General features: G+C 42.9%; 1 protein-coding gene across 1 annotated transcript in view; it reads left to right on the top strand.

The window, feature by feature from the left end:
* RAB31 (RAB31, member RAS oncogene family) overlaps positions 1–17,812 on the top strand; it is a 155,019-nt gene that overhangs the window by 65,826 nt on the left and 71,381 nt on the right. Inside the window, exon 3 of the mRNA XM_010373425.2 lies at positions 16,451–16,532. Coding sequence (XP_010371727.1) covers positions 16,451–16,532 — 82 coding nt within the window. The remainder of the gene's footprint in view (positions 1–16,450; positions 16,533–17,812) is intronic.

The raw sequence follows: 17,812 nt of genomic DNA, 5'->3' as shown, positions 1-17,812 counted from the left end.
GTGTGGGGAGGGGTGGAAGTGCATTGTTAAATTCTCCTGAGCTGGGGTGCAAAGTGTTTTCCTGTGCATCTCCCCTTTCCAGTGGGCTCTTTGGCCGCCTGTGCTTTGGCTCTGCTGTTTGGGAAGTGCCTGTTTTTTCTCTCTTAGAACTTGGCCTCCGCTTATTTTTCACCCTGAGGATATCAAGTCTTTGCAGGCAATGTCTGTCTGTCTGTCTGTTTTGGGAAACCCGTAGGATTGTTGAGAATGGGAGATGGTATCAGAAGTGGAGAAAAATCATGGTGGGGAATAAACAGATGCTCAAGAGTACTTGGCTGATAGGCCAGTGGTTGGAACTGTGTAGCTGAGAAAACCCACATTTTGTAGTTTAAAAATGACTTAAAGAAACATACTCGTGAAAATATCAAGAATTAGGAAAGGTCTGACATTTTACCCTAATTGCAGCCTGCAACTTGTTAACAAGTTAACAGTTGTGACTTGTTAGCCTGACTCAGTTTCAGGGATGCTGGCAGAAGACAGAAGACCCCCGGGTCAGAGACAGAAGCAATAGCAATAGCCAGAATATTCGCATTTTGCATTGGTTCCACCAGTCCAAATTTCCATAGGGTGACATTAGAGTCAGAGACCTCATATGTAGGAGGTTGTGTGACGGGAGAGGAACCCCAAGCTGAAGGAACCCAAATCTTGTACATAGGGCAGTGAGCACGTCTGTCCTCAGCTAGAGAAAGGGGGACTCTCCCCTCCAAGGATGCTTGCTGTGCAGGTTGATCATCCCTAATCCAAAAACCTGAAACCCGGAATGCTCCCAAATCTGAAACCTTTGAGTGCCAAAATGACGCTCAAAGGTGATACTCAAAATGCTCATTGGGATATTTCAGATTTTGGAATTTCAGTTTTGGGATGCTCAACTAGGTAAGTATAATGCAATTATTGCAAAATTAAAAATCTGTATATCCAGCCAGGAGTGGTGGTTCATGCCTGTAATTCTAGCTCTTTGGGAGGCCTAGGTGGGCAGATCACATGAGGTCAGAAGTTCAAGACTAGCCTGGCCAACATGGTGAAACCCCGTCTCTACTAAAAATACAAAAATTAGCCAGATGTGGTGGCGCACACCTATAGTCCCAGCTACTCGGGAGGCTGAGGCAAGAGAAAGTGGTGGTTGCTGAGATTGTACCACTGCACTCCAGCCTGGGCAACAGAGCGAGACTCCATCTCAAATAAATAAATAAATCCAAAATTCGAAATACTTCTGGTACCAAACATTTTGGATAAGGGATACTCAACGTGTACAAGCATCCTTGAAAACACATTCCAGAAAAAAGTGTTTACTTGCAAATTGTACATGGTGTGAGAGACCATAAAGAATTGTCTCCCAACATAGGTGCTTATATGATAGGTATACTTTTTATGAAAGAAATTCTTTTCACTCTGCTCTGGAATGTACTTTTTTCTCCCTCTCTTATTTTTCACTTTGTATCTGTGTGTGTGTGTTTTTAATAATAAAAAGCAGAACTGATAAGAGTGATTAACTGTGAAGTATGGTTCCAGAAGATGGAGGAGAGATTTGTGCCTTCTACTTTCTAAACTTTTGTTTAAAAATATTTTTAAATAAATTTCTTTTGTAGGCTGGGCGCGGTGGCTCAAGCCTGTAATCCCAGCACTTTGGGAGGCCGAGGCGGGCCGATCACGAGGTCGGGAGATGGAGACCATCCTGGCTAACATGGTGAAACCCCGTCTCTACTAAAAATACAAAAACTAGCCGGGCGAGGTGGCAGGCGCCTGTAGTCCCAGCTACTCGGGAGGCTGAGGCAGGAGAATGGCGTGAACCCAGGAGGCGGAGCTTGCAGTGAGCCGAGATCACGCCACTGCACTCCAGCCTGGGCGACAGAGCGAGACTCTGCTCTCAAAAAAAAGAAAAAAAAAAAAAAATTTCTTTTGTAATGACGTTTTTTAAAGTAAAAAGACAGTGCAGTGCATACTCATACCACAAATTATGGGCAGTACATAAAAATGACAAGCGTCTGGCCGGGCGCGGTGGCTCAAGCCTGTAATCCCAGCACTTTGGGAGGCCGAGACGGGCGGATCACGAGGTCAGAAGATCGAGACCATCCTGGCTAACACGGTGAAACCCCATCTCTACTAAAAATGCAAAAAACTAGCCGGGCGAGGTGGCGGCGCCTGTAGTCCCAGCTACTCCGGAGGCTGAGGCAGGAGAATGGCGTGAACCTGAAGGCGGAGCTTGCAGTGAGCTGAGATCCGGCCACTGCACTCCAGCCTGGGCGACAGAGCAAGACTCCGTCTCAAAAAAAAAAAAAAAAAAAAAGAAAAGAAAAAAAAAAATGACAAGCGTCTAAGTGTTAAGCATAGGTATAGGCATCATAAATAGGGTGGTTACGTAATTTTGGTCATAATCTCTTGGTCAAAGAAAGTTGCTGTACCAGCCCAGATTAAAGGGGGAGGACACACAGGACGCCTTGTGGTGGGAGGACCCATGTGTGCCTGGAGGGAGGGTGGGGGATGGATTGCTGGTACCATTTTGGAGACAAACATAGTTGACAGTGTTTTGTCTAGTAAATGCATTTCGGTGGTTTGGAGTTTTAAAAACCTTGTATATTACAATTGACCCTTGAACAACTCGGGGATTAAGGATGCTGACCCCTGAAGGGTTGAAAAACCATCTATAACTTTGTTTTTTGAAATGGTACTTGGCTGAAAAGTCTGGCTCTGTCACCCAGGCTGGAGTACAGTGGCACAGTCTTGGCTCACTGCAACCTCCACCTCCCGAGTTCAAGCGATTCTTCTGCCTCAGCCTCCCAGTAGCTGGGATTACAGGTGCACGCCACCATGCCCAGCTAATTTTTGTGTTTTTAATAGGGACAGGGTTTCACCATGTTGGCCAGGCTGGTCTTGAACTTCTGACCTCAGGTGATCCACCCTCCCTGGCCTCCCAAAGTGCTGGGATTACAGGCGTGAGCCACTGTGCCCAGCCCCATGTATAACTTTTGACTCCCCCAAAACTTACCTGCTAACACCCGACCATTGACCTGAAGCATTATGAAGAACATAGTCAATTCACACATATTTTGTATGTGATATGTATTATATACTGCATTCTTACAATAAAGTAAGCTAGATAAAAGAAAACATTACTAAGAAAATCATAAGGAAGAGAAAATATATTTACTATTCATTAAGTGGAAATGGACCATCATAAAGGTCTTTATCCTCATTGTCTTCATATTGAGTCAGCTGAGGAGGAGCAGGAGGAGGAGGGGTTGGTCTTGCTGTCTTGAGGGTGGGAGAGGCAGAAGAGATCGACTCAGAAGTGGGCCCATGCCATTCAAACCCATGTTCAAGGGTCAACGGTCTATGGAAACTCTCTACACTTTCTGCTTAGTTTTTCCTGTAAACTAAAAGTGCTCTAAAAAACTGTTATTAGTTTAAACACTATGTCTTAGTTTTAAACATTATGAACAAATTTATACTATACAGAAATATATAAAATAGAAAGTGAAGTCGGAGGATTTTGCTAGCTCTTCAATCTCACATTCTTCAATTTACATAACCAATATTTAGAGTCCGAAGTGCATGTTTAACATATTTCTTATAAGTACTTTCTGTGGACATGCAGGTACACAAGTAGATAATTTCTAAAAATGAAAACATATCACACTTTACCTAACAAGCCACAACATACATTCCCAGTTCACTTAGGTCCTCCTTATTCTTTTTCTTGGCTGATTGCCAGCCTCTGGGAAACTGAGTCAGGCTGCCAAGTGATGACTGTTAACTTGTAAACAATTAGGGTATAATGCAAGTATGCCCATGTGTATACTAAAAATTTATTAGTTCTTTATCTGAAAATCAAATTGAACTGGCATCCTGTATTTGTATTTGCTGAATGTTGCAATCCTCACCTCACCCCTCCTTTGGGCTTAAGCCAGGCTGGTTGGGTTTCCGAGTCTTGCAACCAAAGGGACCTCAATAGAAGCAGGCAGTTGTGCAATAGGGGCTTAGACAGGTGACTCAACTTTAATTGTGACACAGACAAGATTAAAATCTAATTTTTTTATTATAAAAGTTCATGTTCGACTGGGCGTGGTGGCTCCTGCCTATAATCCCAGCACTTTGGGAGGCTGATGTGGGTGGATCATTTGAGCCCAGGAGTTCAAGACCAGCCTGGGCAACAGGGTGAAACTTGGCCTCTACAAAAAAATACAAAAATTAACTGGGTGTAGTGGCATGTGCCTGGAGTTCTAGCTACTTGGGAGGCTGAGGTAGGAGGATCACCTGAGACTTGGAGGTTGTAGCTGCAGTGAGCCATGACTGTGCCACTCTACTCCAGCCACAGCAACAGAGTGAAATACTGTTCCAAAAGAAAAACTTTATGTTCACTCTAAAAAAACTCAAAGAACACAGAATTCATGAAACTAGGAATCTTAGGGTACATACAGTTTTTTTTACTCTGTGTTCTACTTAATGTATTTTGAACTTTTTTTACAGTGTCACATAATCTTCAAAAACATGTTGAAAATATTTTTTCTGATTTTACAAGTATTATATACTCATCATAAACAACTGAGAATGAAAAAAAATAAGGAAAAATATTTTAAAAACCCATAATCTACCTCTTAGAGGTAGCTACTGTAAACACTTTGTTATTTTCTTCCAGCCCTTTTCCTGTATAAGTGTGTATATGCGTTATTTATTCAACATCATTTTGTGAATTCCATGCCATTAAATAGTCTTTAAAAACAATTTTTTTTTTTTTTTTTTTTTGGAGACGGAGTCTCGCTCTGCCGCCCAGGCTGGAGTGCAGTGGCCGGATCTCAGCTCACTGCAAGCTCCGCCTCCCGGGTTCACGCCATTCTCCTGCCTCAGCCTCCCAAGTAGCTGGGACTACAGGCGCCCGCCAGGTCGCCCGGCTAGTTTTTTGTATTTTTAGTAGAGACGGGGTTTCACCATGTTAGCCAGGATGGTCTCGATCTCCTGACCTCGTGATCCGCCCGTCTCGGCCTCCCAAAGTGCTGGTATTACAGGCTTGAGCCACCGCGCCCGGCCAAAAATAATTTTTAATGGTTGTATTTTTCACTTCAGGCATTTAGGTTGTTTAAATACTTTTGTACTTTTATAAATAACGTTATGAGGCTAGACATGGTGACTCATGCCTATTATCCCAGCACTTTGGGAGGCCAGGGCAGGTAGATCACCTGAAGTCAGGAGTTCAAGACCAGCCTGGCCAACATGGTGAAACCCCATCTCTACTAAAAATGCAAAATTAGCCAGGCATGGTAGTGCACGCCTGCAGTCCCAGCTACCTTGGGAGGCTGAGGCAGGAGAATCACTTGAACCCGGGAGGCAAAGGTTGCAGTGAGACAAGATTGTACCATTGCACTCCAACCTGGGTGACAGAGTGAGACTCTTGTCTCAAAAAACAAAACAAAACAACACATAAATAAATAATATTATGATGTACCTCGTTGGGCATAGATATCCACGTATACTGCTGATATTTCTTTAGGTTAAACTCTTAGCAATGGAATAATTTAGTCCAAGAATAAAAATATATTTAAGGCTCTCGATGGATACGGCCAAATTGTTTTTTGGAAAGGTTATCTCTGTACCAGCTTTAGATATATATATATCTTTTTTTTTAAACAATTTTTTTTTTTTTTTTTTTGAGACGGAGTCTCGCTCTGTCGCCCAGGCTGGAGTGCAGTGGCCGGATCTCAGCTCACGGCAAGCTCCACCTCCCGGGTTCACGCCATTCTCCTGCCTCAGCCTCCTGAGTAGCTGGGACTACAGGCGCCCGCCACCTCACCCGGCTAGTTTTTTGTATTTTTTAGTAGAGACGGGGTTTCACCATGTTAGCCAGGATGGTCTCAATCTCCTGACCTCGTGATCCGCCCGTCTCGGCCTCCCAAAGTGCTGGGATTACAGGCTTGAGCCACCGCGCCTGGCCAACAATTTTTAACTTTATGAAATTGTGAAAGTTTGTATGATTTTGAATTCTTTTCCTCTAAACTTCAAACATTAGCATTTTCTCATAGCTTAATGTTTCTTTGTTAACACAATTTTACGTGATGGCAGCATGGTATTGTGTGCTGTTATTTTTTCTTTCTTTTTTTTTTTTTTTGAGACAGAGTCTTCTCTGTCGCCCAGGCTGGAGCGCAGTGACGCAATCTTGGCTCACTGCAACCTTTATCTCCCAGGTTCAAGCAATTCTCATGCCTCAGCCTCCCAAGTAGCTGGGACTACACGTGCTCGCCACCACGCCTGGCTATTTTTTGTATTTTTAGTAGAGAGAGCGTTTCACCGTGTTGGACAGGCTGGCCTCAAGCTCATGACCTCAGGTGATCCGCCCACCTTGGCCTCCCAAAGGAGTTTACAGGCGCAAGCCACTGCGCCTGGCCCTGTTCGCTTTCTACTTCGTCCCTTGCTTTTCCTCTGGAGTCAGTGTTAGGCTCAGCCCCTCCACCCTTATGTATTTTCTTCTTGATATAATTTAACTTCTTGATTTAAAAATTGATGAAAATTTTCCTCTGGAATTTTGAGAAAATGTTTTCAAACACCGGTTGCAGAAAAATAAAGCTAGTGGAAACAATTTCTAAGTGACATATGCAGTTTTCCTGGAAGGTGGCATAAATGGAACACTTTTAAAACATTTGAGTGCTTTTCCAAAAGCTGGTAGATTCGGTGGGCTGAGGAACTGGCTTGTATTAATAGATTTGATTTGTTCAGCCTTCACAGTGCTGTAAAGACTTTAAGCCAATAGTGAAGAATCAGGAGACTTGGCACGTAATAAACTTGCATTCCTGGTTTCTCTTGAAAAATCAGTGGGTTTGGAGCTCTGGTGCCCATTCCCAGGTAGTGGGAGCCAGCTGGTACCGCTCTGCATGGGTGGCCAGGCCTCCCAGCTTCACGCCATTCCCGCTAGGTGTTGTTACTATTATGTTCATCAGTATTAATGTTCACACCTAGCCCGCTTCCCTCATTTATATGTCCTGCCTGGTCCGTAGACTTTTCAGTTCCTGGTCCCAGCACTGCCTTCTTGGCAGTAACCCTGCTGGCCGCCCCGAGGCCCAGGGCGGTTAGGGGACTTGCCTAGGTGCACACAGCCCGTGAACAGCCCACTCATGGCTCACACCAAGTGAGTCCACTCTCAAAGCCCACCCTGGTTCTTCCACTGGAATCACGTGAGCAGTGGTGAAAGGCCATTGGCTGTAAAATGCCATTGCTTCAGCATTAGAAGAGTTAATTCTTATGGCCTCTCTGACTCACACTGAAAAACCTTGGCTCTGCTATTCAAGCAGATTGCGCTGACATCTTGAGTGTGTGTGTGTATGTGTGTGTCTCCTTTTATTTCAACTTTTGTCAGGAGATTGTGTTACTTCTCTGCCAGATTTTGGTTTCCACAGATAATGAAGTCAGTTTAGCAGGGCCAGTGCGCCTCCCCCACCACTTCGGAGGGTAATCTACACAGAAGAAAAGTGCCTGAGGTTCTTGTTTGTTTGTTTGTTTGAGACGAGGTCTTGCTCTGTCACCCAGGCTGGAGTGCAGTGGCACAATCATAGCTCACTGCAGCCTCCACCTCCCAGGCTCAAGCGATCCTCCCACCCTAGCCTCCTGAGTAGCTGGGACCACGGGTGTGAGCCACCACACCTGGCTATTTTTAAATTTTTGTTTTTAATTAAATTTTTTTATTTTTGTGGAGATGAGGTCTCCCCATATTGTTGCCTAGGCTGGATGAGGTTCTTAAGATCAAAAGCTAGCAAAGACTTAAAAACCAACAGCAAACCTCAGTCAACCAAAAAAAGCAATGATTGCCATGGTCCTCATTTCAAATACTGAGAGTCTTTCTCCTAGTGGCGAGAGATCAGGAGCACAGAGGGATATGTGTATGTGAGGTGTGCCTTCCTACTATGATTAAAGTTGCTCCTCACAGCTCACTGTGAACCAAGGGGAATTTCACAGGTATCCATTTCCCTCTTTGTCCCTGCAAACACCTTCTGTTTAATGCAGAGTAGGTATTGGCCCCATTTCACAGAACAGGAAACTGAGGGGCTTTACGGGCTGTTTAATTGAGTCTGGCGGCGAGGGCCTCTGCATCCTCTTCCTGGTTATGCCACTACATTCTTCTTTCACCAGGAACTAGGCTGTCTTCTGGGATTTGGGTTTCCCCCCTTTACCTGCACTGTGAAGGGGTTGGACTGGATATTTAATATTTTTTTCTAACATTTTAAAGGCATGAACTTAGTTTTCTAACCCTAAGGAGAACTTTTTAAGGGTAGTGGGGTTGCTGTATTATTTCTCCCAGCACCTAGAATATATTGAAGAATAAATGAAAATCTGACTAACATCAGAAGTGAAAACAAAAACAAAACACACAAAAACAAAATGTTGATAGAGTTGTCTAGTAAAATTTTTAAATGAGTTTATGAAAAAAATGAATAAAGTTAAAGGGCAAATGTTAAACTGGAAAAATATTATTTGAAATATATTACTAGAAAAGGTTAGTGGAAATTACTCAAAAAATGAATAAGAAAAGGCTGAATACCTCAGTTGAAAAGTGGGCCAAGGTCATGAACTCGAGAAAAATTCCTTTACAAAGAAAAGTACAAGTGAACAATAAATGTTAAAATGATATTTAAACTTGTGATAAGCATAATGAATACAAGAATAAAATATTTTCTAATACATTGAAAGAAATTTGAAAGATTAATAATAGTTGAGGAAAAGGCCATCTGATGCACCACTATGGACAGGTAGGTTAGTACAATATAAGTTTGGCACAGGTAGCAAAAGTGGAGTGTATCTACTTTTATTTTATTTATTTATTTATATATTTTTAGAGACAGAGCCTTGCTGTGTCGCCCAGGCTGGAGTGCAGTGGCATAATCATGGCTCACTGTACCCTTGACCTCCTGGGTTCAAGGGATCCTCCTGCATCAGCTTCCTGAGTAGCTGGGACCACAGGCAAAAGCCACTGTACCTGGTTGATTTTTTTTTCTTTTGTAGAGCCAGGGGTCTTGCTATGTTGCCCAGGCTGGTCTTGAACTCCTGGCCTCAAGTGATCCTCCCACCTTGGCCTCTCAAAGTGCTGGGATTACAGGTGTGAGCCACCATCCTCAGCTCTACTTTTTAAAAACTAAGTCTAAGGATATAGTTGTGCAGGGACACAAAGATGTAAGTATAAGGATATTACTGAATCATTGTTGTAATAGTGAAAATAGGTAACCAAAATGGCCATCATTAGGGTATCGAATAATTCCGTGACATGATGTATGATCTTCAGTCATTTTAGATGATATTGATCTATATTCATAGAAATGGAAACATTTTAGATGATTTTTTTTTTAATTTTTTGAGACAGAGTCTTGCTCTGTCACTCAGTCTGGAGGACAGTGGTGTAATGTCACCTCACTGTAATCTCTGACTCCTAGGTTCAAATGATTCTCCTGCCTCAGTCCCCCACATAGCTGGGATCATAGGCACGTGCCACCACACCTGGGTCATTTTTGTATTTTTAGTAGAGACAGTGTTTTGCCATGTTGGCCAGGCTGGTCTCGAACTCCTGACCTCAAGTGATCTGCCCGCCTCAACCTCCCAAAGTGCTGGGATTACAGCTGTGAGCCACTGTGCCCAGCCAATTTTAGATGATATTGATCTTATATTTATAGAAATGGAAAGATTTCCAGGACATATAAAGTTGAGGAAAAGCAAAATTTAGATAGAGTATGATCAATTTTCAGAGTAAAAGTTATGTTAAAGTAGATTGTCCTGCAAACTCAGAAGCAGATCTCATGGAGGGGGTCACACTGCAGTGTGATTGACGTCAAGACCAGTGTTACTTGGGAAGAAGCCTGGAAGAGGAGAAAGGGGAACGAAACAGAGTCAGGAACAGCTCTTCTCAGGGATGCTGGACTTCCAGGGGTGTGGCGGTAAAATCCTCTGAGGGTGAGTGGGAAGGCTTGGACCCGGCACAGCATCCTTTATACAGGGACGTGATGTTGGAGAGCTACAGGAACCTGGTCTCCATGGCAGGAAATTCTCTTCCTAACCCACATATTATCTTCATGATGGAGCAAGGGAAAGAACCCTGGACAGTGGAGAGTCAAGTGAAAATAGCAGGAAAGCCAAGTGGGAACATATCAAAGGTGTGATCAGAGTGGTGCTGCAGCTCAGACAGAAACACATGCAGAGATCTTATCATGGTAGACAGCTTTCATCTGGTAGGGTGTCATGATACATATGTCATATTTGCATATATATAGGTTTTTACCTATGGTTCCTGGCTCCTAACTCCCGAGCCCTTGTTATAATCTTGGGGCACTTTAGGCCTCAGAAAACAGAATTGATGTCTGAACTTCTGTCCTCCTTTTACCAGCCCAAGGCAGGACTCTAATCTGATCGCAGGTCCTTCCAGTGAGAATCTTGCCCCACCCTCTAGAGGAAGGAATGCTACACAGAGAGGCCAAGAGGAACCTGAACACACAGGCCTTGCTGGGTTTTGATCATGCACTTTTTGTCCGATCACGTTTCTACAAGATTGTTAAGAATGCCTCTGTAGGCCGGGCACAGTGTCTCCCGCCTGTAATCCCAACACTTTGGGAGGCCGAAGTGGGTGGATCACCTGAAGTCAGGGGTTCGAGGCCAGCCTGACCAACATAGTGAAACCCCTTGTCTACTAAAATTACAAAAATTAGCGGGGTGTGGTGGTGCATCCCTGTAATCCCAGCTACTCGGGAGGCTGAGGCAGGAGAATCGCTTGAACCCAGTTGCAGTGAGCTGAGATCATGCGACTGCACTCTAGCCTGAGGGACAGAATCAGACTCTGTCAGAGAGAGAGAGAGAGAGAAAGGAAGGAAGGAAGGAAGGGAAGGAGAATGCCTATGTAATGAAGCCTCTGTCAAAGAAAAGAAAGAAGGAAAAGAAAGAAAAGGAAAGAAAGAGAGAGAGAGAGAAAGAAAGAAAGAAAGAAAGAAAGAAAGAAAGAAAGAAAGGAAGAAAGGGAAGGAAAGAAAGAAAGAAGGAAAAGAGAAGAAAGAAAAGAGAAGAAAGAAAAGAAAATATAATGAAGCCTCCATAAAAACTCAAAAGAAATGTGTTCAGGGCGCTTCTGGAGAGCTGAGGTTTCTGGAGAGCGGCGCCCAGGGAGGGCATGGCAGCTCTGTGCCCCTGTCTGCTTACCTTGCCCTAAGCGTCTCTTCATCTGTATCCTTTGCAATATCCTTTATGAGAAACTGGTCACTCTAAGTGTTTCCTTGGGTTCTGTGAGCAGCTGAAGAAAATTAATCGAACCCAAAGAGGGGTTGATGGGAACCCCAACCTGAAAGCCGTCGATCAGAAGTTCTAGAGGCCCGGACTTGGGACTGGTGTCTGTGGAGGAGCAGTCTTGGGTACTGAGCCCTCAACCTGTGGGGTCTGACAGCGTCTCCAGGGAGAGAGTGTCAGAAGTGAATTGGAGGACACCTAGCTGGTATCTACTGCTGGTGGTGGTCGAACTCCCCACAGATTTGGTCATAGAAGTCCTCTTCTGTGTTGATGGTTGTGCTGTGAGAGCAGAGGAAAAACATGGTTCAAGAGAGTTATCCCCTACACATCTGGCTTCTGGGAACTCTCTGCTTCCTTCTCTCGGAGGGGTATCTTTCCTATATGTGCAATCAAGGAATTATACCCCGAAGGGAAAAGTAATATGGGATAAATATTCCACACAGTGTCACTGGAGTGTGGCAAAGCCTTCAGTGTGCAGTCAGCACTTACCATCAGGTGATCCATACTGGAGAGAAGCCTTCCAAATAAAATGAGTGTGGCAAGGGCTTCATGCACAATTCACTTCTCCCACAACATCCAATAGTTCATTCCTGGGAGAATCCTTACAAATGCAATGAGTATGGCAAACCTTTCATCATGAGTTCAAGCATTAATTGACATTAGAGAGTCCATACTAAAGAAAAATCATATAACTGTAATGTATGTAGCAGAGGCTTTATCCAGATTTCACACTCACTAGACATCAAAATAAGCATTTTTGATGAAACCACAGAAATGTAATGTGCCTGCTGAAGCTGTCGCCCAGAGATCAAAACTGTAGAACATCAGAGGAGTCAGATGAGGAATGTGACTCAGTCTTTAGTTCTCCAAGGTTAACTTTCAACATTTCACACTGCAGAACAATTACAAGTCAAAATATGTTAAAACTCATGACATGATATCTATCAAAGGTACCAGGATGTTGGGCAGTGGCCAGTTACCTTCAGGTTATAAAATATTATATTCAATTATTTAAAGTTTCTTGAAAAGACTGCTTTACTACTTACAACTTTCAGCTTGAACTTTGAAATAAAAGGGATGGAAATCCAGAATATACAAGCAACTCAAACAACTTAACAGCAAAGAAAACCCAAATAAAATGTTTTAAATTGAACAAGGAATTTGAATAGACATTTCCGAAAAGACATACAAATGGCCAACGAGTTTATGGAAAATGCTCAACATCACTGTCATCAGGGAAATGCAAATTAGGAACCACAGGAAGATACCATCTCTCTCCAGTTAGAATGACTATCATTAAAAATACAAAAAATAACAAATGCTGGCAACGATGAAGAGAAAAGGGAATTCTTGTACTCTGTTGGTAAATGAAGCACTGTGTACATTAGTACAGCCATTCTTGAAGACAGTATGGAGGTTTCTCAAAAAAGCTAAAAATAGAACTGCCATACAATCCAGCAGTTCTACTACTGGGTATTTATGCAAAGGAGAGTGAATCAGTATATCAAAGGGATACCTGCACTCACTGATTTATTGCTGCACTATCCACAACAGCCAAGATATGAAATCAACCCAAGTGTCCATCAACAAATGAAGGGAGGCCGGCACGGTGGCTCACACCTGTAATCCCAGCACTTTGGGAGGCCAAGGAGGGTGGATCATCTGAGGTCAGGAGTTTGAGACCAGCCTGGCCAACATGGTAGAACCCCATCTCTGCTAAAGTAAATTACAAAAATTAGCCGGGTGTGGTGGCACATGCCTGTAATCCCAGCTACTTGGGAGGCTGAGGCAGGAGAATCACATGAATCCGGGAGACGGAGGTTGCAGTGAGCTGAGACTGTGCCACTGCACTCCAGCCTGGTAGGCAGAGTGAGACCCTGTCTCAAAAAAACAAAACAAAACAAAAACGAATTCATAGGTAAAGAAAATGTGGTATGTATACACATTAGAATACATTCAGCCATAAAAAAAGAATGTAATCCTGTTGTTCATAGCAACACAGAGGAAGCCGGAGGGCATTTCATTAAGTGAAATAATCCAGACATGGAAAGATAAATACTACATGTTCTCACTTATGTGCAAGAGCTAAAAAGAAAAGAGCTCATAGAAGTAGAATAGAATTGTAGTTATTAGAAGCTGGGAAGGGTTGGGGAAGGGAAGGATAGGGAGAAGTTGGTTAACAGTTACAAAGTTACAGCTAGATGGGAGGAAAATATTCTAGTGTTCTATAGCACTGTAGGATGAATAAGGCTAACAATAATTTAGTATATATTTTTGAAAAGCTAGAAGAGAGGATTTTGGATGTTCACAACACCAAGAAATGATAAATGTTCAAGGTGATGAATATGCGAATTATCTTGATTTGATCATTACACATTGCATACATGTATGTACATATCACTCTGTATCCCATAAGATGCATAATTATTGTGTATCAACTAAAAATAAAAGGAAAAAAATGAATAATCCCATTTTAAAAGTTGTATAAAAATCATTGGGAAGGACATAACACCATTTATTAGCAGTGACTATGGCTGGGTGGTGAAATATGATTGGTTTTTATTTCCTTTTTGTTTTTTGAATTTCTTTTTTATGAAATACGTATGTTGCTTTTAAAATGGGAAAAGTAATAAAGATATTAACATTTTTGGAATATATGAGTTCTTCCCAGTTGTCTGGATATACGTTTTAAACACTTTTAAAGAAATAAAGCAATAGATGTGGTTTTGATAATACTGGATCTTATCACTTAGAATACTTAGAATTTCTATTTAGTGCAATTGTGGGTTGGTAATTAGAACTCTCTAACAAGCCTTTGGTTTTTGTGGGGATAGTGTGGGACTTGCAGTAGACTTTTCTACTTGGGACTTCTGTAATCGGCTTCTTATTCTTAGAGGATTTAGAGGCTGAGGAAATATTACTATGATGAATCCTAGTGGACCAGGCTCGACTGTATGAAAGTAAGGGAAAGAATCCCTGACTCTTTACCTCTAACCCCCGGGGTCCATCTCCTAAGAATAAGAACATAATGAGGACGCCATGATCATACCTAGAAAATTAATTTGAATCAATGATAATATCTTGCATATAGTGTGAATTTAAAAATTTTCAATGGTTCTTAAAATATCTTTTTTGAGGGGGTAGGGGGCACAGGGTCTCGCTGTGTCACCCAGACTGCAGTGCACTGGGGCAATCTTGGCGCTTCACTACCAGCCTCAAACTCCTGGGTTCAAGCTGTCCTTCTGCCTCGGTCTTTTGAGCTGCCAGAACTACAGGCTTGTGCCATAATGCTCAGCTGATTTAAAAATTTTTTTTTTTTTTTTGTAAAGAAGGAGTCTTGCTATGTTGCCCAGGCTGGTCTCAAAATCTTGGCCTCAAGCCATCCTCCTGCTTCAGCTTCCCAAAGGGCTAGGATTACAGAAAAAAGAGCCACCACACCTGGCCAAATATATTTTAAAGCTGTTTTCCCCCTAATCTGGGATCCAGCCAGGGTTCATATACTGCATTTGGTTGTTTTATCTCTTTCCTCTAAATCTAGATTCTGGAAGAATCTCCCTGTATTTTTCTGGTTTGCTTCTCATGACATAGACTTATTTGAAGCATTCAGGCCAGCTTGTCTTGCAAAATGTTTCACATTCTACAATTTGCCTGATTGTTTTCTTACAATTAAATTGAGACGAAGCATTTGTGGCCAGAATGCTGTCTAGGTGATGTATCTACTTCTTATTTCATCACTTCAGGAGGCTCTCATGCCAGGTTGTCCCACTCCTGGGGATGCTTGCTATTTTTTAATGAATTGGAAACTTTCTCTCATAAAAGTGAAGGCTATTGAATGTTCCTAGTATTTTTATACCCTTCGTGAGCACAAAGAAAATGCTTTTTTAAAGGAAATAGTAAGAAAAAGAAAATAGTGTTTCATGATCTACTGAGGCTTTAACGTCCTTTCTTTTTGGACGCAGAAGGGAGGAAAAATAATCCTTCCTTTTTTGTAGAGAAAACATAAATATGTGTTAAGCTGCCAATCTTCGTCCTTGAATTTATGCAAGCAGGTTGGAACTTAGATGTAGTATTCTATTAGTTGCTACTGGTGTTGGATTCATATCCAAAATTAATTTGAATCAATGATAATATCTTGCATATAGTGTGAATTTAAAATTTTTCAATTGTTCTTAAAATATCTTTTTTGGGGGGGTAGGGGGTATAGGGTCTTGCTATGTCACCCAGACATAGTAAATACGTAAGGCAGCTTTTTTGTGTGTGTGGTACCATTGTAAGACCAAAACCATGACATGCCAACATACCAGCTGCTGTTTTCACTCTTGAGTATTGTAATAAGTTTTTAAAATCCAAGGTTGTATTCTTTCCTGAGATCTGGGGGTATTTTAATAATTGAAGCTAACTGGTTTTAGAAACACAGTCTTTCTTTTTTTTTTTTTTTTTTTTGAGACGGAGTCTTGCTCTGTCACCCAGGCTGGAGTGCAGTAGTGTGATTTTGGCTCACTGCAGCCTCCACTTCCCGAGTTCAAGTGATTCTCCTGCCTCAGCCTCCCAAGTAGCTGAGACTACAGGCACCTGCCACCACGCCCAGCTAATTTTTGTATTTTTAAGTTCTATATATATATATATATATATTTCGTGTGTGTGTGTGTGTGTGTGACGAAGTCTCATACTGTCATCTGGGTTTGAAGTGCAGTGGTGCGATCTTGGCTCACTGCAACCTCCACCTCCCGGTTTCAAGCGATTCTCCTGGCTGGAACTACAGGTGCCTGCCACCATGCCACCACTACGCCTGGCTAATTTTTTGTGTTTTTAGTAGAGACAGGATTTCATCATATTGGCCAGGCTGGTCTCGAACTCCTGACCTCGTAATCTGCCCACCTTGGCCTCCCAAAGTGCTGGGATTACAGGCGTGAACCACCGCGCCTGGCCAGAAACACAGTCTTTTGAATGTCTCCTTTGTTTTGTTTTGTTTCAAAACCCCCAGTTGAACTAACAGAAAATGCAGATTTTTTTCTTTTGGGTGTCATGAATCTTCTAGTTCTTTTCTCCTCTTAGTGGTTCCCAAGGACCAGAGCTTTTTGGGGTCCTGCTAAGGTGTAGCATTTAACTTGTTTGACTTGTGAATCTTTGTGAAGAAGCAATGCAGTAATGTGGAGATGTTGACTCTCTTTTTCAGGGCATCTTTTATGACCAAAACTGTGCCTTGTGGAAATGAACTTCACAAGTTCCTCATCTGGGACACTGCTGGTCAGGAGCGGGTGAGTATATGCTGTTTTTTGGGCTTTCCAGTGAAAATAAGATCAGCTTCTGAAGGTTTGTTTGCATTAGACAAGACTCTTGGTTGCAGGTGACAGAAACCTAGCTTGAAATGATGTAAGCAAAAATGAAATGTACTCATGAGCTATGTGAAAAGTCAAAGGGGGTACCTAGGGTGAGGCGGGGCTGAGTTCAGGTCCTCCAAATGTGTATGAGAGGAGTCTATCTCTCTCTATTTCTGTTTCTTTCCATTTAGTGCAATTGTGGTTGCACTCTTGATTTGATTCATTTTTAGGCAGACTCACCCTCCCTTCTTGCCTCAAGGGTGGCAAGGATGGCCCCAACAGCATCCCTACACCTACCTTCAGCCTTTTTAGCAACTACCGGGTGAGCATGCACCTCTTCTGCAAGTGGGAACATACATCTTCGTGTCTCTGAGTTCTCATTGGCCTGCCTCGGGCGCCATGCCCACTCCTCAACGTCAGGTGGTACAGTGTTCTGGGTGGTTTGGCGCCCCTACTGGTGGGACCTGGCAATACACTGACCCCCCAGAGGCAAGGGCTGGTGTCAGCCCCACCTGAACCAGGTTGTCTGGAAGTCAGGCAGGCTTAGCACCCCAAGGAAAACCTGGGGTCTCTTACTGGAAAAATGGGTCAATGGATGCTGGGTTATCAAAACAGTGGATGACTTCTCTTCTACTCCTAATTGTCTTTATTTGCTGAAAATACGGAGAATGCTATATATTTTAGAAGGTCATGCCTTTAGATTCAAAAAAGGGAATTGATGAATACTAACATAGTGTCTATTACAGGATACTTCATAATAGCTAGAGCGTATATTATAAAAGTTGCTGTGTCTTGCTGTGTCTCCCAGGCTGGAGTGCAGTGGCACAATTATGGCTCACTGCACCCTTGACCTCCTGGGCTCAAGGGACCTGCCTGCCTCAGCTTCCTGAGTAGCTGGACTACAGGCACAAGCCATTGCACCTGGCTGATTTTTTTTTCTTTTGTAAAGCCGGGAGTCTCACTATATTGCCCAAGCTCGTCTTGAACTCCTGGCATCAAGTGATCCTCCCACCTTGGCCTCCCAAAGTGCTGGGATTGCAGGTGTCAGTCATAATATAAAAGTTGAGGCCGGACGCAGTGGCTTACACCTGTAATACCAGCACTTTGGGGGGCCGAGGCGGGTGGATCACGAGGTCAGGAGATCGAGACCATCCTGGCTAACACAGTGAAACCCCATCTCTACTAAAAATACAAAAAAAAATTAGCCAGATGTGGTG

The sequence above is a fragment of the Rhinopithecus roxellana genome, chromosome 21, assembly GCF_007565055.1.
Source record: "Rhinopithecus roxellana isolate Shanxi Qingling chromosome 21, ASM756505v1, whole genome shotgun sequence".
Classification (NCBI taxonomy): Eukaryota; Metazoa; Chordata; class Mammalia; order Primates; family Cercopithecidae; genus Rhinopithecus; species Rhinopithecus roxellana.
Note: the sequence above shows the minus strand (reverse complement) of the source record. Positions and strands in the feature narration are given on the sequence as shown.